Source organism: Thalassophryne amazonica, chromosome 15 (assembly GCF_902500255.1).
Source record: "Thalassophryne amazonica chromosome 15, fThaAma1.1, whole genome shotgun sequence".
In the NCBI taxonomy this organism is placed as follows: Eukaryota; Metazoa; Chordata; class Actinopteri; order Batrachoidiformes; family Batrachoididae; genus Thalassophryne; species Thalassophryne amazonica.
Window position 1 is genome coordinate 1,179,573 of NC_047117.1, and position 23,729 is coordinate 1,203,301.

Genomic DNA, 23,729 nt, shown 5'->3' on the forward strand with positions numbered 1-23,729 from the left:
TGTCCCCCTAGGAAGGTCTTCCAGGCACATCCAACTAGGACACACTGGAGGAATTATATTTCCTTTGGAATGTATCGAAATCCTCCTGGGAAGAGTTGAGGACTTGGCTGAGGATAGGGAAGTGTGGGATGAGCTGCCTGGTCTGTTGCCGCTGTGACCTGGATAAGCGACAGAAATTGAATGAATGAAAAGAAATGACACGTGCCACAAAGAATGTCTTAACATGTTTCTGAATGTATTAAAAAAGGTTTGATTTAAATATCAGAAACAAAAAATGTCAGATTTGGACAACAAAAAATGTGTTGTTGAAACTGAATCTTTGTTCTCATATTATGAAAAATAATGTGATGAAGAACATGCAATATTCTTGGGTTTTTTACCCTTATAAATTCACAACTTTATTTAAAAATCCACCCCAAACTGACGAGGCGGATGATTTCTCACGTGATGTAAAACATCAAAGTAAATGCTCCACCGTGGAGGGTTTTTAGTTATTTATTTTTATCTGTTTCTTGTTGACTGAGACTCTGAGACGTGATTTAACTCTGATATGAAAGAAATGAATTTTCTGAACAGTGCAGACCTTCATCCAGCTGTCATCTGTCAGTCAGTCTTAATGTTGTTTCAGAAAGAAGACTGGAAAAGTGGGTGGGGTTAATGAGATCAGCCATGCTTGGTTAAAGCTGATTGGCTAAAGATGCTGCTTTCTGGGTTGTGATTGGTCAGTTATGAAGTCTGTCTTGTTTTTACTAAAATTATCCATAAAATTTAGTTTAGAGCTAAAAAGCATCTGGTTTAATCTGGAGTTAAAAATCAGGGTTCTGGACAAGTGGACCAGGTTCTAAGACTGTGGACAGTGGAGGATGGGGTTCAGGAAGTAGATGTACCTGTGGTGATTCACAGAGAGGACATAGAGACACTCCATTTAGACTCCTTGATGTTTGTCTTTTTGGACAGACTAATCGTAACATTGTGTCTGTACAAAATAGGTAATATAGTGTCGGAGCTTGGACATAAATATGTCACACTGCGAATTATTTAGAAAAGTTGAAATCATCTGTGGCAGAGATGATGTACTCAGACAAAAACATGATACTTCAAGTTCAGTTCCAAAAACAAGACAAACATCAACAAAATAATAATAAAACCAGCCAAGCAGGCCACCAGTCCATCCCTGCATCATGGAAGAAGCAAGTGAAGCATGGGCGTGTCCTTGGCCTTTTCATCTGACTTCTGCTCACATGACTGCAGTGACAGAGTCGACATTCCATCACAACCGAAGTGAGACTTCTGAATCCCTTTAAATAACTTCATTTGATGTAAAGTCCTTCAGCAAGGATCCTCCAGAAAATCTGAAAATATCTTCATCCATCCATTTTCTGAACCCACTTATTCCAGTTAGGGTCGCGGGGTTATTTCACTGGGCAAGAGGCAGGGTTCACCCTGAACAGGGTGCCAGTCTGTCACAGGGACACATGCAGACCAACAAACTCACTCATATTTGCTGCAACTGCATTTGTGAGGAATTCGGAGCATCCGGAAGGAACCCACATGAACACAGCGAGAACATGAAAACTCCACACTGAAAGGGCAAGGTGGGAAGAGAACCTGGGACCTTCTACAGTGCTAGCCACTAAGACAATGTGCCACCCCAAAAGATGCTATTTATTTAAAAAGGACAATGCAGGTGACATTTCATCTGCAGTCTCTGGCAAGTAGATAGTAAAAGGAATATAGTTCAGTGTGAATTTTAAAGAACCTTAGTGTGTAATCCAAGATAGCAGAATATTTGTGTTATTGCGGCCTGTAACAATACCAAGTACAGGAAGGTACGAGGGCAAACCTTGAGCAAACCCTGAAAGTGTAGATGACACCAAAAAATGTGCACAAATAATCACTAAAAATGTTGAAATGTTGATATTTAAAAAAATCCTGAACAGTAAAAGTCGATAAGTGTGTGGGTGAAGGATAACAGCTGTCTGAAGCCTGCACTCTATTTCAGACCTCAGCCACGGCCATATTGTTGTGACGTCATCAGGAGAATGGGACCTGCTGATTCAAGCTCAAATCAATTGTAAACACAGTGGAGGTCGAGCTGCTTTCGGATGATTTTTTTCTAGTGTGGAGTTTTTTGAAGACCAGTCTGACGCACTGCTGCCCTGATGAGGCAGCAGTGCGTCAGACTGTGCATTTGGAAAAGTGAGTGCCATTTGCTTTCCATGTACCGTTTTGAGAACGGAGTGCAATAAATGACCAAAACATAAATAAAAGTACTTAATTCACTCGTATGTGGGGTCAGTTTGGGTAAATCATCACACCCGTTTTGCCTCCGTGTGGAGTGGAGATGCTGTGCGACACCATGCACGCGCTCGTCAATATGTGTTCCACCTTCCAATCAAAAGGGTTCTGCCTGCCAGACTTAACCTTTCCCCCACATATAACACCACGCAGCTCTAACCCAAACCACTCGGTTGAAACGGGGTTGTCAGTAGCCTGTAAAAATCCATAAACTATCATTGTTTAAGCGCAGTGTTCAAAGCGTGTGAATAAAGTGGCACCCGCTGGTCCACAGCTGTCAGACTTCTGGTTCCAGCTGAAGTCTCACCCTCCTCAATGGGACAAAGTCAAAACAGCTGTCTTCAAAATGTGCTGAGGACAGATTAGACAGACAGAGGACAGATTAAACAGATAAGTGGGTCACTGGTGACCCACTTATCTGTTTAATCCACTCATTCTGACGCACGCGATCCTAAGGAAACTGAAACCAGCTGACTCCACCTGCAGCAGTGTTTTAATAAAAGCCTGCAGCAAACACATTGAGCCAGCATAACTCCAGAAATGAAGCACTTAAACACAGAAATACGTCTGATTGCTAACAAAATTAATGGGGCTGCTAACATAATGGTTCTCCCGCTGATGTCACTTCCTCTTTCTTCTCCAATGTCGTGACTTGCTTGGAAGTTCCTGATTTTTACTTGCGCGCAGTTGCAAAATCTGAATATTTATCTCATCAGTAACCACACACTAGGAAAGTATTAATTTTAAACTGTAGTTTAATTTTAGTCTTAAATGCTAAAAAAGAATTACATATCGTGTCATCTACACTTTAAGCCTGCTCTTAATACTCTTGGAGTATTTTGACTCTCTTTGAGGCTCTTGCTTGCCTCTACTGGTGGTTGGCTCTCACTGCGGTATTGTATCACTTCCTGTTCCGGAGCACAGCGATGTTTTTCTGTATCGGTTTAATCTGCGCAGTTAGATTGATCTAGTTATCTAGATTATGATTTGTTTCCCAGTGTAATCTTTACGTGCCTTAACTAAAGCACTCCTTCTGCTGAATCACCTCTAAATTATTTACACATTATTCACTTTGCGTGTTTTTAGGAATCCGCTAGGTTAGCGTAGCTACTAGCTCTTAGCCGATTTAGCATGGCGGCTTCTCCTGTCTCTCCCGCACTTTTCTGCTCTGGGTGTGAAATGTTTAGTTATTCCTCGGCCTCCTTTAGCAGTAACGGTACTTGTAATAAGTGTAGCTTATTCGTAGCTTTGGAGGCCAGGCTGGGCGAATTGGAGACTCGGCTCCGCACCGTGTAAAATTCTACAGCTAGCCAGGCCCCTGTAGTTGGTGCGGACCAAGGTAGCTTAGCCGCCGTTAGTTCCCCCCTGGCAGATCCCGAGCAGCCGGGAAAGCAGGCTGACTGGGTGACTGTGAGGAGGAAGCGTAGCCCTAAACAGAAGCCCCGTGTACACCGCCAACCCGTTCACATCTCTAACCCTTTTTCCCCACTCGACGACACACCCGCCGAGGATCAAACTCTGGTTATTGGCGACTCTGTTTTGAGAAATGTGAAGTTAGCGACACCAGCAACCATAGTCAATTGTCTTCCGGGGGCCAGAGCAGGCAACATTGAAGGAAATTTGAAACTGCTGGCTAAGGCTAAGCGTAAATTTGGTAAGATTGTAATTCACGTCGGCAGTAATGACACCCGGTTACGCCAATCGGAGGTCACTAAAATTAACATTAAATCGGTGTGTAACTTTGCAAAAACAATGTCGGACTCTGTAGTTTTCTCTGGGCCCCTCCCCAATCAGACCGGGAGTGACATGTTTAGCCGCATGTTCTCCTTGAATTGCTGGCTGTCTGAGTGGTGTCCAAAAAATGAGGTGGGCTTCATAGATAATTGGCAAAGCTTCTGGGGAAAACCTGGTCTTGTTAGGAGAGACAGCATCCATCCCACTTTGGATGGAGCAGCTCTCATTTCTAGAAATCTGGCCAATTTTCTTAAATCCTCCAACCCGTGACTATCCAGGGTTGGGACCAGGAAGCAGAGTTGTGGTCTTACACACCTCTCTGCAGCTTCTGTCACCCTGCCATCCCCTCATTACCCCATCCCCGTAGAGACGGTGCCTGCTCCCAGACCACCAATAACCAGCAAAAATCTATTTAAGCATAAAAATTCAAAAAGAAAAAATAATATAGCACCTTCAACTGCACCACAGACTAAAACAGTTAAATGTGGTCTATTAAACATTAGGTCTCTCTCTTCTAAGTCCCTGTTGGTAAATGATATAATAATTGATCAACATATTGATTTATTCTGCCTAACAGAAACCTGGTTACAGCAGGATGAATATGTTAGTTTAAATGAGTCAACACCCCCGAGTCACACTAACTGTCAGAATGCTCGTAGCACGGGCCGGGGCGGAGGATTAGCAGCAATCTTCCATTCCAGCTTATTAATTAATCAAAAACCCAGACAGAGCTTTAATTCATTTGAAAGCTTGTCTCTTAGTCTTGTCCATCCAAATTGGAAGTCCCAAAAACCAGTTTTATTTGTTATTATCTATCGTCCACCTGGTCGTTACTGTGAGTTTCTCTGTGAATTTTCAGACCTTTTGTCTGACTTAGTGCTTAGCTCAGATAAGATAATTATAGTGGGCGATTTTAACATCCACACAGATGCTGAGAATGACAGCCTCAACACTGCATTTAATCTATTATTAGACTCTATTGGCTTTGCTCAAAAAGTAAATGAGTCCACCCACCACTTTAATCATATCTTAGATCTTGTTCTGACTTATGGTATGGAAATAGAAGACTTAACAGTATTCCCTGAAAACTCCCTTCTGTCTGATCATTTCTTAATAACATTTACATTTACTCTGATGGACTACCCAGCAGTGGGGAATAAGTTTCATTACACTAGAAGTCTTTCAGAAAACGCTGTAACTAGGTTTAAGGATATGATTCCTTCTTTATGTTCTCTAATGCCATATACCAACACAGTGCAGAGTAGCTACCTAAACTCTGTAAGGGAGATAGAGTATCTCGTCAATAGTTTTACATCCTCATTGAAGACAACTTTGGATGCTGTAGCTCCTCTGAAAAAGAGAGCTTTAAATCAGAAGTGTCTGACTCCGTGGTATAACTCACAAACTCGTAGCTTAAAGCAGATAACCCGTAAGTTGGAGAGGAAATGGCGTCTCACTAATTTAGAAGATCTTCACTTAGCCTGGAAAAAGAGTCTGTTGCTCTATAAAAAAGCCCTCCGTAAAGCTAGGACATCTTTCTACTCATCACTAATTGAAGAAAATAAGAACAACCCCAGGTTTCTTTTCAGCACTGTAGCCAGGCTGACAAAGAGTCAGAGCTCTATTGAGCTGAGTATTCCATTAACTTTAACTAGTAATGACTTCATGACTTTCTTTGCTAACAAAATTTTAACTATTAGAGAAAAAATTACTCATAACCATCCCAAAGACGTATCGTTATTTTTGGCTGCTTTCAGTGATGCCGGTATTTGGTTAGACTCTTTCTCTCCGATTGTTCTGTCTGAGTTATTTTCATTAGTTACTTCATCCAAACCATCAACATGTTTATTAGACCCCATTCCTACCAGGCTGCTCAAGGAAGCCCTACCATTATTTAATGCTTCGATCTTAAATATGATCAATCTATCTTTGTTAGTTGGCTATGTACCACAGGCTTTTAAGGTGGCAGTAATTAAACCATTACTTAAAAAGCCATCACTTGACCCAGCTATCTTAGCTAATTATAGGCCAATCTCCAACCTTCCTTTTCTCTCAAAAATTCTTGAAAGGGTAGTTGTAAAACAGCTAACTGATCATCTGCAGAGGAATGGTCTATTTGAAGAGTTTCAGTCAGGTTTTAGAATTCATCATAGTACAGAAACAGCATTAGTGAAGGTTACAAATGATCTTCTTATGGCCTCGGACAGTGGACTCATCTCTGTGCTTGTTCTGTTAGACCTCAGTGCTGCTTTTGATACTGTTGACCATAAAATTTTTTTACAGAGATTAGAGCATGCCATAGGTATTAAAGGCACTGCGCTGCGGTGGTTTGAATCATATTTGTCTAATAGATTACAATTTGTTCATGTAAATGGGGAATCTTCTTCACAGACTAAAGTTAATTATGGAGTTCCACAAGGTTCTGTGCTAGGACCAATTTTATTCACTTTATACATGCTTCCCTTAGGCAGTATTATTAGACGGTATTGCTTAAATTTTCATTGTTACGCAGATGATACCCAGCTTTATCTATCCATGAAGCCAGAGGACACACACCAATTAGCTAAACTGCAGGATTGTCTTACAGACATAAAGACATGGATGACCTCTAATTTCCTGCTTTTAAACTCAGATAAAACTGATGTTATTGTACTTGGCCCCACAAAACTTAGAAACATGGTGTCTAACCAGATCCTTACTCTGGATGGCATTACCCTGACCTCTAGTAATACTGTGAGAAATCTTGGAGTCATTTTTGATCAGGATATGTCATTCAAAGCGCATATTAAACAAATATGTAGGACTGCTTTTTTGCATTTACGCAATATCTCTAAAATCAGAAAGGTCTTGTCTCAGAGTGATGCTGAAAAACTAATTCATGCATTTATTTCCTCTAGGCTGGACTATTGTAATTCATTATTATCAGGTTGTCCTAAAAGTTCACTAAAAAGCCTTCAGTTAATTCAAAATGCTGCAGCTAGAGTACTGACGGGGACTAGAAGGAGAGAGCATATCTCACCCATATTGGCCTCTCTTCATTGGCTTCCTGTTAATTCTAGAATAGAATTTAAAATTCTTCTTCTTACTTATAAGGTTTTGAATAATCAGGTCCCATCTTATCTTAGGGACCTCGTAGTACCATATCACCCCAATAGAGCGCTTTGCTCTCAGACTGCAGGCTTACTTGTAGTTCCTAGGGTTTGTAAGAGTAGAATGGGAGGCAGAGCCTTCAGCTTTCAGGCTCCTCTCCTGTGGAACCAGCTCCCAATTCAGATCAGGGAGACAGACACCCTCTCTACTTTGAAGATTAGGCTTAAAACTTTCCTTTTTGCTAAAGCTTATAGTTAGGACTGGATCAGGTGACCCTGAACCATCCCTTAGTTATGCTGCTATAGACGTAGACTGCTGGGGGGTTCCCATGATGCACTGTTTCTTTCTCTTTTTGCTCTGTATGCACCACTCTGCATTTAATCATTAGTGATCGATCTCTGCTCCCCTCCACAGCATGTCTTTTTCCTGGTTCTCTCCCTCAGCCCCAACCAGTCCCAGCAGAAGACTGCCCCTCCCTGAGCCTGGTTCTGCTGGAGGTTTCTTCCTGTTAAAAGGGAGTTTTTCCTTCCCACTGTAGCCAAGTGCTTGCTCACAGGGGGTCGTTTTGACCGTTGGGGTTTTACATAATTATTGTATGGCCTTGCCTTACAATATAAAGTGCCTTGGGGCAACTGTTTGTTGTGATTTGGCGCTATATAAAAAAATTGATTGATTGATTGATTGATTATGTGTACGGTGCATCCAGAAAGTATTCTCAGTGCTTCAATTTTTACACATTTTATGTTACAGCCTAATTCCAAAATGGAATAAATTCATTTTTTCCCTTGAAAGTCTAGTCACAACACCCCATAATGACAACATGAAAAGTTTTTTTTTTTTTTTTTTTTTTGCAAATTTATCAAAAATAAGAACTAAGAAATCCCACATCCATAAGTATTCACAGTCTTTGCTCAGTACTTTGTTGATGCACCTTTGGCAGCAATTCCAGCCTCAAGTTTTCTTGAATATGATGCCACAAGCTTGGTGCACCTATCTTTGGGCAGTTTGGTTCATTCCTCTTTGCAGCACCTCTCAAGCTCCATCAGGTTGGATGGGGAGCGTCGGTGCACAGACATTTTCAGATCTCTCTAGAGACGTTCAGTTGGATTTAGGTCTGTGCTCTGGCTGGACCACTCAAGGACATTCACAGAGTTGTCCTGAAGCCACTCCTTTGATATATTGGCTGTGTTCTCCTCTCTCCACAGAGGAATGCTGGAGCTCTGACAGAGAAGAACCATCGGGTTCTTGGTCACCTCCCCAACTAGGGTCCTTCTCCCCGATCACTCAGTTAAGACAGGCGATCAGCTCTCGGAAGAGTCCTGGTGGATCTGAACTTCTACCATTTACAAATGATGGAGGCCACTGTGCTCATTGGGACCTTCAAAGCAGCAGAAATGTTTCTGTTTCCTTCCCCAGATTTGTGCCTCCAGACAGTCCTGTCTCTGAGGTCTACAGACAGTTCCTTTGACTTCATGCTTTGTTTTTGCTCTGTTTGTCAAATGTGGGATCTTATATGTAGACAGGTGTGTGTGTTTCCAAATCATGCCCAATCAACTTAATTTACCCCAGGTGGACTGCAATTAAGCTGTAGAAACATCTCAAGGATGATCAGTGGAAACAGGAGGCACCTGAGCTCAATGTTGAGCTTCATGGCAAAGCCTGTGAATACTTATGGACATGTGATTTCTTAGTTTTTTGTATTTTAATAAATTTGCAAAAAACAACCCAACAACTTTTTTCACATTATCATTATGGGGTATTATGTGTAGAATTTTCAGGAAGAAAATGAATTTACTCCATTTTTGAATAAGACTGTAACATAACAAAATGTGGAAAAGTGCAGTGCTGTGAATATTTTCTGGATGTCCTGTACGTTTGAGACCCATGGGTTAGGGTTAGGGTTAGGTCTTTCCTGGGTTTCTGTGCTCTGGTTTCTAATATCTCAGTAAATCTGATGTTGCTATAATTATTATTTTTAAATACAGCCTCAAATTACTGCACAGGTCTCCACAAAGCTTTTATGCATGAGTCAGATCTAGGCCAGGGGTGTGCAACCTTTCTCCTGGGCATCAGCTGTCCCTGATGTTTTCCATTCTTCCTGCTCCACCCACTGCTAATGAACTAAGTCAGCTGTGCTCAGCCAGTCAAGAGTGAGGAAACGCCTGATTTGACTGATGAGCAGTTAAACGTGGAAAACATGCAGGTCATGTGATTTCCAGGAGCTGGGTTAGTCAGACCATGAACAAGCTCAGTGGTGAGAAAGGGAAGGAAAAAGTTCCCTGAAGCAGACCGGACTTAGTGAAGCGACTGTGTGCTGTGGTCAAAGTAACACAGTGTCCAGAGTTCAGAGACAGATGGACTGCGTTTATGTAATGCTTTTGAGGTTAACCTGCTTTACAGTGATGATTCACCAGTTCACCCGCTTTACAGTGATGATTCACCAGTTCACCCACAGGGACAAGGTGATTTCCTGGATTGATGGGGATTTGAACCAAGGATCCTCTTGTCACAAGCCCACAGCTTTAACCACTTGACCATCACCTCTTATTGGTGTTACTGAGATAATCATTTAGTGTTGACACATGCTGGGGTCGGGCGCTGTTTGATTGATCGCAGCACAGCGTTAGCAGTTTGCTAACCGACTCCAGTCCACACATTTGGAACATTTACACTAAAGAATGCGCTTGGTGAAATGTAGGAATCATGAATCCCTCGAGTGCTGAGTGAAAGCACTCATCTGCACATTGCTGTTGTATATGCGGTACCACAAGCCCCGCCCACGTGGAGGCGAGTGCTGCAGGTGATGCTTGGTGGGGGTCTGCTCTGGTCTTTGACAGTCTGTTGATGCTGCTTGTCTCCCTGTCTCACCCCGACCCCTCTGTTGTGCAATGTGGATTTTAATGTTCTTACTGTGAGAAACTTTAATCATTGCCCTGGTCAAAACATTTCAGGTGTCTTCGTTTGATTCAGAGTCACGATTCCTAAAAGATTTCATGACAGCATCTTGACAAATTGCATCACTTTTTCTCCTTCATGTTTGACCACAAGCTCCGAGCGCCTGAACTTCTTAAAGGGTTTAGAGCACAGCCAGACCACCGCCCTGTCCTGTAAATTTGGCCAACAATTTGGGCTGTGGTTTTGTAACGAGGAAAAGACCTGCTGGACCACAGTCCCTTCTAGAAAAACCTGCCTTGCATCTATCAAGTCTCAATCAAGCGATTTGGCTGTCAGTACGATCATCGTTAGCAATCGAAGGACACGACTAGATGCAGAGGTCGGCTGGTAGATACTTCTAGATCATCTAGATCTGCTAAACCTTGGTCCAAAGAGGGTCGACCTGCAAACATGCAAGGTTTATTTTATTACCAATTGTTTTTCTCTGCATTGTCTTTATTTCCTGTTAAATTTTTGTTCTTTGCATGAGTAATGCTAAGCTAGCTACAGCTCTGTGTCTGTAGTGTAGATCCAGTATCAGAGCAGACTAGATCTACTTTTTTCTCTCAGCTTTCTCCAGTTCCACTCTTGACAGCTGTTCTCCTGGCTTTGGTTTGGGTCCAGGTCCAGGTCTCGCTCCCGCTCTCATGGGAGGCATTATTCCCGCAGCAGGAGTCACAGCCGGAGCCGGGGAAGGAGGTGAGGGTCTGGACCAGACACGTCTCTGCTAATGTTCGTGCATGACATCACAGTGATGGTGTCACATGTGTGCAGGTCCAGGTCCTTCTCTCCTCGCCACTCACAATCAGTGTCACCCAGAAGATCTCGCTCAGCAACACCCAGGAGGTCCAGGTGAGATGTAGTTTCAAGCCTTCCCTGAGGATTACCTTGTTGGCTCAGTCTTCAGGTCCACAAGTCCCAAAACCCCAGCAAGCCTCCCACCGTCACAAACGGCCTCGGTGCTTCCTGAAACCTTCAGAGTGGAAAAGGTGTTTGTGCTGCATCACGAGCTCAAATCTCATTGCACAGATTCACCCATTCACACACTGACGTGGGCTTCTGCCCATGCAAGGGCACCATAATAAATCCTCACTGCCTGATTGGGGAACTGAACGGTGCATCTTCTGGTTACAATCCTGTCTCAAGCACCAACCATCCCAAACCATTTTTATAGTCTATTTTTAGCCAAACTATATCACCAGCATCAGCCGACCGCTGTTCACATACACACTGTCTGCAGGTCTGTGTGTGTGTGTGTGTGTGTGTGTGTGTGTGTGTGTGTGTGTGTGTGTGTGTGTGTGTGTGTGTGTGTGTGTGTGTGTGTGTGTGTGTGTGACGGATTAAAGTTCTCTATCGCTATGATGGATTTTCGTTAACTGAGCTGCCAAAACACAGGCATCACGCTGGCGCTCTCCTGATGCAAAATACAAAATTTACCCTTTTCAAAAGATTTAAAAATCGATTTTTAGAATAGCACCTCTGTTTTGTTGTGTTTTTCTCCTGGCAGCGAGTCCTTATGTCTGTCCCTCTGTGTCCTGTCTGCACTCTGTAGGCGGGCGGAGGGTCAGCCTGCAGTGTGTGTGGATGTAAATGTCGGTCAGCGAGCAGAGTGCAGTTTTACACACACATTTTTTAAACTTGTCTTTTCTTTCAAAGTCTGCTCTGAGTGAGTCTCTGTGAGTCTCTGGGTGTCTCTCCGTGAGTGTCTGAATGTCTCTGTGAGTCTCTGTGTGTCTCTGTGAGCCTCTGTGTGTCTCTGTGAGTCTCTGGGTGTCTGTGAGTCTCTGGGTGTCTCTGTGTGTCTCTATGAGTCTCTGGGTGTCTCTGTGAGTCTCTGGGTGTCTCTGTGAGTCTCTGGGTGTCTCTCCGTGAGTGTCTGAATGTCTCTGTGAGTCTCTGTGTGTCTCTGTGAGCCTCTGTGTGTCTCTGTGAGTCTCTGGGTGTCTGTGAGTCTCTGGGTGTCTCTGTGTGTCTCTATGAGTCTCTGGGTGTCTCTGTGAGTCTCTGGGTGTCTCTCCGTGAGTGTCTGAATTCTCTGTGTGTCTCTGTGAGTCTCTGGGTGTCTCTGTGAGTCTCTGGGTGTCTCTATGAGTCTCTGGGTGTCTCTGTGTGTCTCTGTGAGTCTCTGTGTGTCTCTGTGAGTCTCTGGGTCTCTGTGAGTCTCTGGGTGTCTCTGTGAGTCTCTGGGTGTCTCTGTGAGTCTTTGTGAGTCTCTGTGAGTCTCTGGGTGTCTCTCCGTGAGTGTCTGAATGTCTCTGTGAGTCTCTGGGTGTCTGTGAGTCTCTGGGTGTCTCTGTGAGTCTATGTGAGTCTCTGTGTGTCTCTGTGAGTCTCTGGGTGTCTCTCCGTGAGTGTCTGAATGTCTCTTTGTGTCTCTGTGAGTCTCTGGGTGTCTCTCCGTGAGTGTCTGAATGTCTCTGTGTGTCTCTGTGTGTCTCTGGGTGTCTCTCCGTGAGTGTCTGAATGTCTCTGTGAGTCTCTGTGAGTCTCTGTGTGTCTCTGTGAGTCTCTGGGTGTCTCTCCGTGAGTGTCTGGATGTGTCTGTGTGTCTCTGTGAGTCTCTGGGTGTCTCTGTGAGTCTCTGGGTGTCTCTCCGTGAGTGTCTGAATGTCTCTGTGAGTCTCTGGGTGTCTCTGTGAGTCTCTGTGTCTCTCTGTGAGTCTCTGGGTGTCTCTCCGTGAGTGTCTGTGTGTCTCTGTGAGTCTCTGTGAGTCTCTGGGTGTCTCTCCGTGAGTGTCTGAATGTCTCTGAGTGGCTCTGTGAGTGTCTTTGTGAGTCCCCGACTGTCTCTGTCTCTGTGAGTCTTTGTGAATGTCTCTGAGAGTCTCTGAGTGTCTTTCTGAGAGTCTCTTATTGTCTCAATGAGTCTCTGAATGTCTGTGAGTCCCTGTGTGTCTCTCTGAGTCTTTGAATGTCTCTGTGAGTCTGAGTGTCTGTGTGTGAGTCTGTGAGTGTCTGTGCGAGTCTCTGTGAGTCTCTGAATGTCTCTGTGTGTCTGAGTGTCTCTGTGAGTCTCTGAGTGTCTCTCTGAATGTCTCTGAGAGTCTCTGAGTGTCTTTCTGAGAGTCTCTTATTGTCTCAGTGAGTCACTGTGTGTCTCTCTGAGTCTCTGAATGTCTTTGTGAGTCTCTGAATGTCTCTGTGTGTTTGAGTGTCTCTGTGTGTCTGACTGTCTCTGTGAGTCACTGAATGTCTCTGTGAGTCTCTGAGTGTCTTTGTGAGTCTGTGGGTGTCTCTGTGAGTCTCTGTGTATCTCTGTGAGTCCCTGGATGTCTCTGTGAGTGCCTCTGAGTCTCTTAGTGTCTCTCCTTGAGTCTATGTGAGTCTCTGTATGTCTCTGTGAGTCTGTGAGTGTCTGTATGAGTCTGTGAGTCTCTGAATGTCTCTGTGTGTCTGAGTGTCTGTGTGTCTGAGTGTCTCTGTGAGTCTCTGAATGTCTCTGTGAGTCCCTGAGTGTCTCTGTGAGTCTCTGGGTGTCTCTGTGAGTTCCTGAGTGTCTCTGTGAGTGTCTCTGAGTCTCTGGGTGTCTCTGTGAGTTCCTGAGTTCCTCTGAGTCTCTCTGTCTCTGTCTGAGTATCTCAGTGTCTCTCTGAGTCTCTGGGTGTCTCTGTGAGTCCCTGAGTGTCTCTGTGAGTGTCTCTGAGTGTCTCTGTGAGTGTCTCTGAGTCGCTGGGTGTCTCTGTGAGTCCCTGAGTGTCTCTGTGTCTCTGGGTGTCTCTGTGAGTTCATGAGTGTCTCTGTGCGTGCCTCTGAGTCTCTCAGTGTCTCTGTGAGTCCCTGAGTGTCTCTGTGAGTGTCACTGAGTCTCTGGGTGTCTCTGTGAGTGTCTCTGAGTCTCTGGGTGTCTCTCTGAGTCCCTGAGTGTCTCTGTGAATCCCTGGGTGTCTCTGTGAGTCCATAAGTGTCTCTGTGAGTCCCTGAGTGTCTCTGTGAGTGTCTCTGGGTCTCTGGGTGTCTCTGTGAGTGTCTGGGTGTCTCTGTGAGTTCCTGAGTGTCTCTGTGAGTGCCTCTGAGTCTCTCAGTGTCTCTGTGAGTCCCTGAGTGTCTCTGTGAGTGTCTCTGAGTCTCTGGGTGTCTCTGTGAGTGTCTCTGAGTCTCTGGGTGTCTCTCCGTGAGTGTCTGAATGTCTCTGTGAGTCTCTGGGTGTCTCTGGGTGTCTCTCTGTGAGTGTCTGAATGTCTCTGTGAGTCTCTGGGTGTCTCTGTGAGTCTCTGTGTCTCTCTGTGAGTCTCTGGGTGTCTCTCCGTGAGTGTCTGTGTGTCTCTGTGAGTCTCTGTGAGTCTCTGGGTGTCTCTCCGTGAGTGTCTGAATGTCTCTGAGTGGCTCTGTGAGTGTCTTTGTGAGTCCCCGACTGTCTCTGTCTCTGTGAGTCTTTCTGAATGTCTCCGAGAGTCTCTGAGTGTCTTTCTGAGAGTCTCTTATTGTCTCAGTGAGTCACTGTGTGTCTCTCTGAGTCTCTGAATGTCTTTGTGAGTCTTTGAATGTCTCTGTGTGTTTGAGTGTCTCTGTGTGTCTGACTGTCTCTGTGAGTCGCTGAATGTCTCTGTGAGTCTCTGAGTGTCTTTGTGAGTCTGTGGGTGTCTTTGTGAGTCTGTGGGTGTCTCTGTGAGTCTCTGTGTATCTCTGTGAGTCCCTGGATGTCTCTGTGAGTGCCTCTGAGTCTCTTAGTGTCTCTCCTTGAGTCTATGTGAGTCTCTGTATGTCTCTGTGAGTCTGTGAGTGTCTGTATGAGTCTGTGAGTCTCTGAATGTCTCTGTGTGTCTGAGTGTCTGTGTGTCTGAGTGTCTCTGTGAGTCTCTGAATGTCTCTGTGAGTCCCTGAGTGTCTCTGTGAGTCTCTGGGTGTCTCTGTGAGTTCCTGAGTGTCTCTGTGAGTGTCTCTGAGTCTCTGGGTGTCTCTGTGAGTTCCTGAGTTCCTCTGAGTCTCTCTGTCTCTGTCTGAGTATCTCAGTGTCTCTCTGAGTCTCTGGGTGTCTCTGTGAGTCCCTGAGTGTCTCTGTGAGTGTCTCTGAGTGTCTCTGTGAGTGTCTCTGAGTCGCTGGGTGTCTCTGTGAGTCCCTGAGTGTCTCTGTGAGTTCATGAGTGTCTCTGTGCGTGCCTCTGAGTCTCTCAGTGTCTCTGTGAGTCCCTGAGTGTCTCTGTGAGTGTCACTGAGTCTCTGGGTGTCTCTGTGAGTGTCTCTGAGTCTCTGGGTGTCTGTCTGAGTCCCTGAGTGTCTCTGTGAATCCCTGGGTGTCTCTGTGAGTCCATAAGTGTCTCTGTGAGTCCCTGAGTGTCTCTGTGAGTGTCTCTGGGTCTCTGGGTGTCTCTGTGAGTGTCTGGGTGTCTCTGTGAGTTCCTGAGTGTCTCTGTGAGTGCCTCTGAGTCTCTCAGTGTCTCTGTGAGTCCCTGAGTGTCTCTGTGAGTGTCTCTGAGTCTCTGGGTGTCTCTGTGAGTGTCTCTGAGTCTCTGGGTGTCTCTCCGTGAGTGTCTGAATGTCTCTGTGAGTCTCTGGGTGTCTCTCTGTGAGTGTCTGAATGTCTCTGTGAGTCTCTGGGTGTCTCTGTGAGTCTCTGTGTCTCTCTGTGAGTCTCTGGGTGTCTCTCCGTGAGTGTCTGTGTGTCTCTGTGAGTCTCTGTGAGTCTCTGGGTGTCTCTCCGTGAGTGTCTGAATGTCTCTGAGTGGCTCTGTGAGTGTCTTTGTGAGTCCCCGACTGTCTCTGTCTCTGTGAGTCTTTCTGAATGTCTCTGAGAGTCTCTGAGTGTCTTTCTGAGAGTCTCTTATTGTCTCAATGAGTCTCTGAATGTCTGTGAGTCCCTGTGTGTCTCTCTGAGTCTTTGAATGTCTCTGTGAGTCTGAGTGTCTGTGTGTGAGTCTGTGAGTGTCTGTGCGAGTCTCTGTGAGTCTCTGAATGTCTCTGTGTGTCTGAGTGTCTCTGTGAATGTCTCTGAGAGTCTCTGAGTGTCTTTCTGAGAGTCTCTTATTGTCTCAGTGAGTCACTGTGTGTCTCTCTGAGTCTCTGAATGTCTTTGTGAGTCTCTGAATGTCTCTGTGTGTTTGAGTGTCTCTGTGTGTCTGACTGTCTCTGTGAGTCACTGAATGTCTCTGTGAGTCTCTGAGTGTCTTTGTGAGTCTGTGGGTGTCTTTGTGAGTCTGTGGGTGTCTCTGTGAGTCTCTGTGTATCTCTGTGAGTCCCTGGATGTCTCTGTGAGTGCCTCTGAGTCTCTTAGTGTCTCTCCTTGAGTCTATGTGAGTCTCTGTATGTCTCTGTGAGTCTGTGAGTGTCTGTATGAGTCTGTGAGTCTCTGAATGTCTCTGTGTGTCTGAGTGTCTGTGTGTCTGAGTGTCTCTGTGAGTCTCTGAATGTCTCTGTGAGTCCCTGATTGTCTCTGGGTGTCTCTGTGAGTTCCTGAGTGTCTCTGTGAGTGTCTCTGAGTCTCTGGGTGTCTCTGTGAGTTCCTGAGTTCCTCTGAGTCTCTCTGTCTCTGTCTGAGTATCTCAGTGTCTCTCTGGGTGTCTCTGTGAGTCCCTGAGTGTCTCTGTGAGTGTCTCTGAGTGTCTCTGTGAGTGTCTCTGAGTCGCTGGGTGTCTCTGTGAGTCCCTGAGTGTCTCTGTGTCTCTGGGTGTCTCTGTGAGTTCATGAGTGTCTCTGTGCGTGCCTCTGAGTCTCTCAGTGTCTCTGTGAGTCCCTGAGTGTCTCTGTGAGTGTCACTGAGTCTCTGGGTGTCTCTGTGAGTGTCTCTGAGTCTCTGGGTGTCTCTCTGAGTCCCTGAGTGTCTCTGTGAATCCCTGGGTGTCTCTGTGAGTCCATAAGTGTCTCTGTGAGTCCCTGAGTGTCTCTGTGAGTGTCTCTGGGTCTCTGGGTGTCTCTGTGAGTATCTGGGTGTCTCTGTGAGTGTCTGGGTGTCTCTGTGAGTTCCTGAGTGTCTCTGTGAGTGCCTCTGAGTCTCTCAGTGTCTCTGTGAGTCCCTGAGTGTCTCTGTGAGTGTCTCTGAGTCTCTGGGTGTCTCTGTGAGTGTCTCTGAGTCTCTGGTTGTCTCTCTGAGTCTCCGGGTGTCTCTGTGAGTTCCTGAGTGTCTCTGAGAGTGTCTTTGAGAGTGTCTCTGAGTCTCTGGGTGTCTCTGTGAGTCCCTGAGTGTCTCTGTGAGTGTCTCTGAGTCTCTGGGTGTCTCTGTGAGTTCCTGAGTGTCTCTGTGAGTGTCTGGGTGTCTCTGTGAGTTCCTGGGTGTCTCTGTGAGTGCCTCTGAGTCTCTCAGTGTCTCTGTGAGTCCCTGAGTGTCTCTGTGAGTGTCTCTGTGAGTCTCTGGGTGTCTCTGTGAGTTCCTGAGTGTCTCTGTGCGTGCCTCTGAGTCTCTCAGTGTCTCTGTGAGTCCCTGAGTGTCTCTGTGAGTGTCACTGAGTCTCTGGGTGTCTCTGTGAGTGTCTCTGAGTCTCTGGGTGTCTCTCTGAGTCCCTGAGTGTCTCTGTGAATCCCTGGGTGTCTCTGTGAGTCCATAAGTGTCTCTGTGAGTCCCTGAGTGTCTCTGTGAGTGTCTCTGGGTCTCTGGGTGTCTCTGTGAGTGTCTGGGTGTCTCTGTGAGTTCCTGAGTGTCTCTCAGTGTCTCTGTGAGTCCCTGAGTGTCTCTGTGAGTGTCTCTGAGTCTCTGGGTGTCTCTGTGAGTGTCTCTGAGTCTCTGGTTGTCTCTCTGAGTCTCCGGGTGTCTCTGTGAGTTCCTGAGTGTCTCTGAGAGTGTCTCTGAGAGTGTCTCTGAGTCTCTGGGTGTCTCTGTGAGTCCCTGAGTGTCTCTGTGAGTGTCTCTGAGTCTCTGGGTGTCTCTGTGAGTTCCTGAGTGTCTCTGTGAGTGTCTGGGTGTCTCTGTGAGTTCCTGGGTGTCTCTGTGAGTGCCTCTGAGTCTCTCAGTGTCTCTGTGAGTCCCTGAGTGTCTCTGTGAGTGTCTCTGTGAGTCTCTGGGTGTCTCTGTGAGTTCCTGAGTGTCTCTGTGCATGCCTCTGAGTCTCTCAGTGTCTCTGTGAGTCCCTGAGTGTCTCTGTGAGTGTCACTGAGTCTCTGGGTGTCTCTGTGAGTGTCTCTGAGTCTCTGGGTGTCTCTCTGAGTCCCTGAGTGTCTCTGTGAATCCCTGGGTGTCTCTGTGAGTCCATAAGTGTCTCTGTGAGTCCCTGAGTGTCTCTGTGAGTGTCTCTGGGTCTCTGGGTGTCTCTGTGAGTCCCTGGGTGTCTCTGTGAGTCCCTGAGTGTCTCTGTGAGTGTCTGGGTGTCTCTGTGAGTTCCTGAGTGTCTCTGTGAGTGCCTCTGAGTCTCTCAGTGTCTCTGTGAGTCCCAGAGTGTCTCTGTGAGTGTCACTGAGTCTCTGGGTGTCTCTGTGAGTGTCACTGAGTCTCTGGGTGTCTCTGTGAGTGTCTCTGAGTCTCTGGGTGTCTCTGTGAGTGTCTCTGAGTCTCTGGGTGTCTCTCTGAGTCTCCGGGTGTCTCTGTGAGTTCCTGAGTGTCTCTGAGAGTGTCTCTGAGAGTGTCTCTGAGAGTGTCTCTGAGTCTCTGGGTGTCTCTGTGAGTCCCTGAGTGTCTCTGTGAGTGTCTCTGAGTCTCTGGGTGTCTCTGTGAGTCCCTGAGTGTCTCTGTGAGTGTCTGGGTGTCTCTGTGAGTTCCTGAGTGTCTCTGTGAGTCTCTGGGTGTCTCTGTGAGTGCCTCTGAGTCTCTCAGTGTCTCTCTGAGTCTCTCGGTGTCTCTCTCAGTCTCTGGGTGTCTCTGTGAGTCCCTGAGTGTCTCTGTGAGTGTCTCTGAGTCGCTGGGTGTCTCTGTGAGTCCCTGAGTGTCTCTGTGAGTGTCTGGGTGTCTCTGTGAGTTCCTGGGTGTCTCTGTGAGTGTCTCTGAGTCGCTGGGTGTCTCTGTGAGTCCCTGAGTGTCTCTGTGAGTGTCTGGGTGTCTCTGTGAGTTCCTGGGTGTCTCTGTGAGTGCCTCTGAGTCTCTCAGTGTCTCTGTGAGTCTCTGAGTGTCTCTCCGTGACTGTCTGAATGTCTCTGTGTGTCTCTGTGAGTCTCTGTATGTCTCTGTGAGTCTCTGTGAGTCTCTGGGTGTCTCTCTGTGAGTGTCTGAATGTCTCTGTGAGTCTCTGGGTGTCTCTGTGAGTCTCTGGTTGTCTCTCCGTGAGTGTCTGTGTGTCTCTGTGAGTCTCTGGGTGTCTCTGTGAGTCTCTGGGTGTCTCTCCGTGAGTGTCTGAATGTCTCTGTGAGTCTCTGTGTGTCTCTGTGAGTTTCTGGGTGTCTCTGGGTGTCTCTCCATGAGTGTCTGGATGTCTCTGTGAGTCTCTGGGTGTCTCTGTGAGTCTCTGGGTGTCTCTGTGAGTCTCTGTGTGTCTCTGTGAGTCTCTGTGAGTCTCTGGGTGTCTCTCCGTGAGTGTCTGGATGTCTCTGTGAGTCTCTGTGAGTGTCTCTGAGTCTCTGGGTGTCTCTGTGAGTCCTTGAGTGTCTCTGTGAGTTCCTGAGTGTCTCTGTGAGTGTCTCTGAGTCTCTGGGTGTCTCTGTGAGTTCCTGAGTGTCTCTGTGAGTGCCTCTGAATCTCTCAGTGTCTCGCTGAGTCTCTCAGTGTCTCTCTGAGTCTCTCGGTGTCTCTCTCAGTCTCTGGGTGTCTGTGAGTCCCTGAGTGTCTCTGTGAGTGTCTCTGAGTGTCTCTGTGAGTGTCTCTGAGTCGCTGGGTGTCTCTGTGAGTCCCTGAGTGTCTCTGTGAGTGTCTGGGTGTCTCTGTGAGTTCCTGGGTGTCTCTGTGAGTCTCTTTGAGTCTCTGTGTGTCTCTGTGAGTCTCTGTGTGTCTCTGTGAGTCTCTGTGAGTCTCTGGGTGTCTCTCCGTGAGTGTCTGAATGTCTCTGTGTGTCTCTGTGTGTCTCTGTGAGTCTCTGTGAGTCTCTGGGTGTCTCTCCGTGAGTGTCTGAATGTCTCTGTGTGTCTCTGTGTGTCTCTGTGAGTCTCTGGGTCTCTCTGTGAGTCTCTTTGAGTCTCTGGGTGTCTCTCCGTGAGTGTCTGGGTGTCTCTGTGAGTCTCTGGGTGTCTCTCCGTGAGTGTCTGGATGTCTCTGTGAGTCTCTGTGAGTCTCTGGGTGTCTCTGGGTGTCTCGGTGAGTCTCTGTGAGTCTCTGGGTGTCTCTCTGTGAGTGTCTGAATGTCTCTGTGAGTCTCTGGGTGTCTCTCCGTGAGTGTCTGGATGTTTCTGTGAGTCTCTGGGTGTCTCTTCGTGAGTGTCTGAATGTCTCTGTGAGTCTCTGGGTGTCTCTGTGAGTCACTGGGTGTCTCTCCGTGAGTGTCTGAATGTCTCTGTGAGTCTCTGTGTGTCTCTGTGAGTCTCTGGGTGTCTCTCTGTGAGTGTCTGAATGTCTCTGGGTGTCTCTCCGTGAGTGTCTGAATGTCTCTGTGAGTCTCTCCGTGAGTGTCTGGATGTCTCTGTGAGTCTCTGTGTGTCTCTGTGAGTCTCTGGGTGTCTCTCTGTGAGTGTCTGAATGTCTCTGTGAGTCTCTGGGTGTCTCTGTGAGTCTCTGGGTGTCTCTCTGTGAGTGTCTGAATGTCTCTGTGAGTCTCTGTGTGTCTCTGTGAGTCTCTGTGAGTCTCTAGGTGTCTCTGTGAGTCTCTGTGAGTCTCTGTGTGTCTCTGTGAGTCTCTGGGTGTCTCTCCGTGAGTGTCTGAATGTCTCTGTGAGTCTCTGTGTGTCTCTGTGTCTATGTGAGTCTTTCTGAATGTCTCTGTGAGTGTCTCTGTGAGTCTCTGAATGTCTCTGAGTCTCTGTGAGTCTCTGTGAGTCTCTGAGTGTCTCTGTGAGTCTCTGTGTGTCTCTCCTTGAGTGTCTGGGTGTCTCTCCGTGAGTCTCTGAGTATCTCTGTGTGTCTCTGTGAGTCTCTGTGAGTCTCTGGGTGTCTCTCCGTGAGTCTCTGAATGTCTCTGTGAGTCTCTTAGTGTCTTGTTCAATGTCTCTGTGAGTCCCTGAGTGTCTCTGTGAGTCCCCGAGTGTCTCTGTGAGTCTGTGAGTGTCTGTCTGAGTCCCTGAACGTCTCTGTGAGCATCTGAATGTCTCTCTAAATGTCTCTCCGAATGTCTCTGAGTGTCTCTGAATGTCTCTGTGAGTCCCTGAGTGTCTCTGTGAGTCTCTGAGTGTCTATGTGAGTCTTTCTGAATGTCTCTGTGAGTGTCTCTGAGTGTCTCTGTGTGTCTGAGTGTCTCTGTGTGTCTGTGAGTCTCTGAATGTCTCTTTCAATGTCTCTGCGTGTCTCTGAATGTCTATGTGTCTGAGTGTCTCTGTGAGTCTCTGAGTGTCTCTCTGAATGTCTCTGAGTGTCTTTCTGAGAGTCTCTTATTGTCTCAATGAGTCTCTGAATATCTGTGAGTCCCTGTGTGTCTCTCTGAGTCTTTGAATGTCTCTGTGAGTCTGTGAGTGTCTGTGCGAGTCTCTGTCAGTCTCTGAATGTCTCTGTGTGTCTGAGTGTCTCTGTGAGTCTCTGAATGTCTCTGTGAGTCTCTGAGTGTCTCTGTGAGTCTGTGAGTGTCTCTGGGTGTCTCTGTGAGTCTCTGAATGTCTCTGTGAGTCTCTGAGTGTCTCTGTGAATCTGTGAGTGTCTCTGGGTCTCTCTGCGAGTCCCTGAGTGTCTCTGTGAGTGTCTCTGGGTGTCTCTGTGAGTCTGTGAGTGTCTCTGTGAGTCTGTGAGTGTCTCTGGGTGTCTCTGTGAGTCTCTGAATGTCTCTGTGAGTCTGTGAGTGTCTCTTTGAGTCTCTGTGAGTCCCTGAGTGTCTCTGTGAGTGTCTCTGAGTCTCTCAGTGTCTGTTTGAGTTTCTGGGTGTCTCTCAGTGAGTGTCTGAATGTCTCTGAATGTCTCTGTGAGTGTCTCTTTCAATGTCTCTGTGAGTCTCTGAGTTTCCCTGTGAGTCTCTGAGTGTCTCTGTGAGTCTGTGAACATCTCTGTGAGTGTCTGAATGTCTCTGTGACCGGCTCTCTGAATGTCTCTGAGTGTCTCTGTGAGTGTCTGAATGTCTCTGTGACCGGCTCTCTGAATGTGTCTGAGTGTCTCTGTGAGTGTCTTTGTGAGTCCCCGACTGTCTCTGTCTCTGTGAGTCTTTCTGAATGTCTCTGAGAGTCTCTGAGTGTCTTTCTGAGAGTCTCTTATTGTCTCAATGAGTCTCTGAATGTCTATGAGTCCCTGTGTGTCTCTCTGAGTCTTTGAATGTCTCTGTGAGTCTGAGTGTCTGTGTGTGTCTGTGAGTGTCTGTGCGAGTCTCTGTCAGTCTCTGAGTGTCTCTGTGTGTCTGAGTGTCTCTGTGAGTCTCTGAATGTCTCTCTGTGTCTGAGTGACTTTGTGAGTCTCTGAGTGTCTCTCTGAATGTCTCTGTGAGTCTCTGAGTGTCTTTCTGAGGGTCTCTTATTGTCTCAGTGAGTCCCTGTGTGTCTCTCTGAGTCTCTGAATGTCTTTGTGAGTCTCTCTCTCTGAATGTCTTTGTGAGTGTCTCTGTGTGTCTGACAGTCTTTGTGAGTCACTGAATGTCTCTGTGAGTCTGTGGGTGTCTTTGTGAGTCTGTGGGTGTCTCTGTGAGTCTCTGGGTATCTCTGTGAGTCCCTGGATGTCTCTGTGAGTGCCCTTGAGTCTCTTAGTGTCTCTCCCTGAGTCTATGTGAGTCTCTGTGAGTCTCTGAGAGTCTGTGAGTGTCTGTATGGGTCTGTGAGTCTCTGAATGTCTCTGTGAGTCCCTGAGTGTCTCTGTGAGTCTCTGGGTGTCTCTGTGAGTCCCTGAGTGTCTCTGTGAGTCTCTGGGTGTCTCTGTGAGTTCCTGAGTGTCTCTGTGAGTGTCTCTGAGTCTCTGGGTGTCTCTGTGAGTGTCTCTGAGTCTCTGGGTGTCTCTGTGAGTTCCTGAGTGCCTCTGAGTCTCTCTGTGTCTCTCTGAGTCTCTCTGTGTCTCTCTGAGTCTCTGGGTGTCTCTGTGAGTCCCTGAGTGTCTCTGTGAGTGTCTCTGAGTGTCTCTGTGAGTGTCTCTGAGTCGCTGGGTGTCTCTGTGAGTGTCTCTGAGTCGCTGGTTGTCTCTGTGAGTCCCTGAGTGTCTCTGTGAGTGTCTCTGAGTCTCTGGGTGTCTCTGTGAGTTCCTGAGTGTCTCTGTGAGTGCCTCTGAGTCTCTCAGTGTCTCTGTGAGTCCCTGAGTGTCTCTGTGAGTGTCACTGAGTCTCTGGGTGTCTCTGTGAGTGTCTCTGAGTCTCTGGGTGTCTCTGTGAGTTCCTGAGTGTCTCTGTGAGTGTCTCCGAGTCTCTGGGTGTCTCTGTGAGTCCCTGAGTGTCTCTGTGAATCCCTGGATGTCTCTGTGAGTCCCTGAGTGTCTCTGTGAGTGTCTGGGTGTCTCTGTGAGTTCCCGAGTGTCTCTGTGAGTGCCTCTGAGTCTCTCAGTGTCTCTCTGAGTCTCTCAGTGTCTCTGTGAGTCCCTGAGTGTCTCTGTGAGTGTCTCTGTGAGTCTCTGGGTGTCTCTGTGAGTGTCTCTGTGAGTGTCTCTGTGAGTCCCTGGGTGTCTCTGTGAGTCCCTGAGTGTCTCTGTGAGTCTCTGGGTGTCTCTGTGAGTGTCTCTGAGTCTCTGGGTGTCTCTCTGAGTGTCTCTGAGTCTCTGGGTGCCTCTGTGAGTTCCTGAGTGTCTCTGTGAGTGCCTCTGAGTCTCTGTGTCTCTCTGAGTCTCTCAGTGTCTCTCTGAGTCT

General features: G+C 47.0%; 1 protein-coding gene across 2 annotated transcripts in view; it reads left to right on the forward strand.

The window, feature by feature from the left end:
* LOC117526415 (serine/arginine-rich splicing factor 7-like) overlaps positions 1-23,729 on the forward strand; it is a 65,019-nt gene that overhangs the window by 24,000 nt on the left and 17,290 nt on the right. For both annotated transcript variants that reach the window (XM_034188484.1, XM_034188485.1), the window contains exons 4-5: positions 10,681-10,755; positions 10,831-10,908. In XM_034188484.1, coding sequence (XP_034044375.1) covers positions 10,681-10,755; positions 10,831-10,908 — 153 coding nt within the window. The remainder of the gene's footprint in view (positions 1-10,680; positions 10,756-10,830; positions 10,909-23,729) is intronic.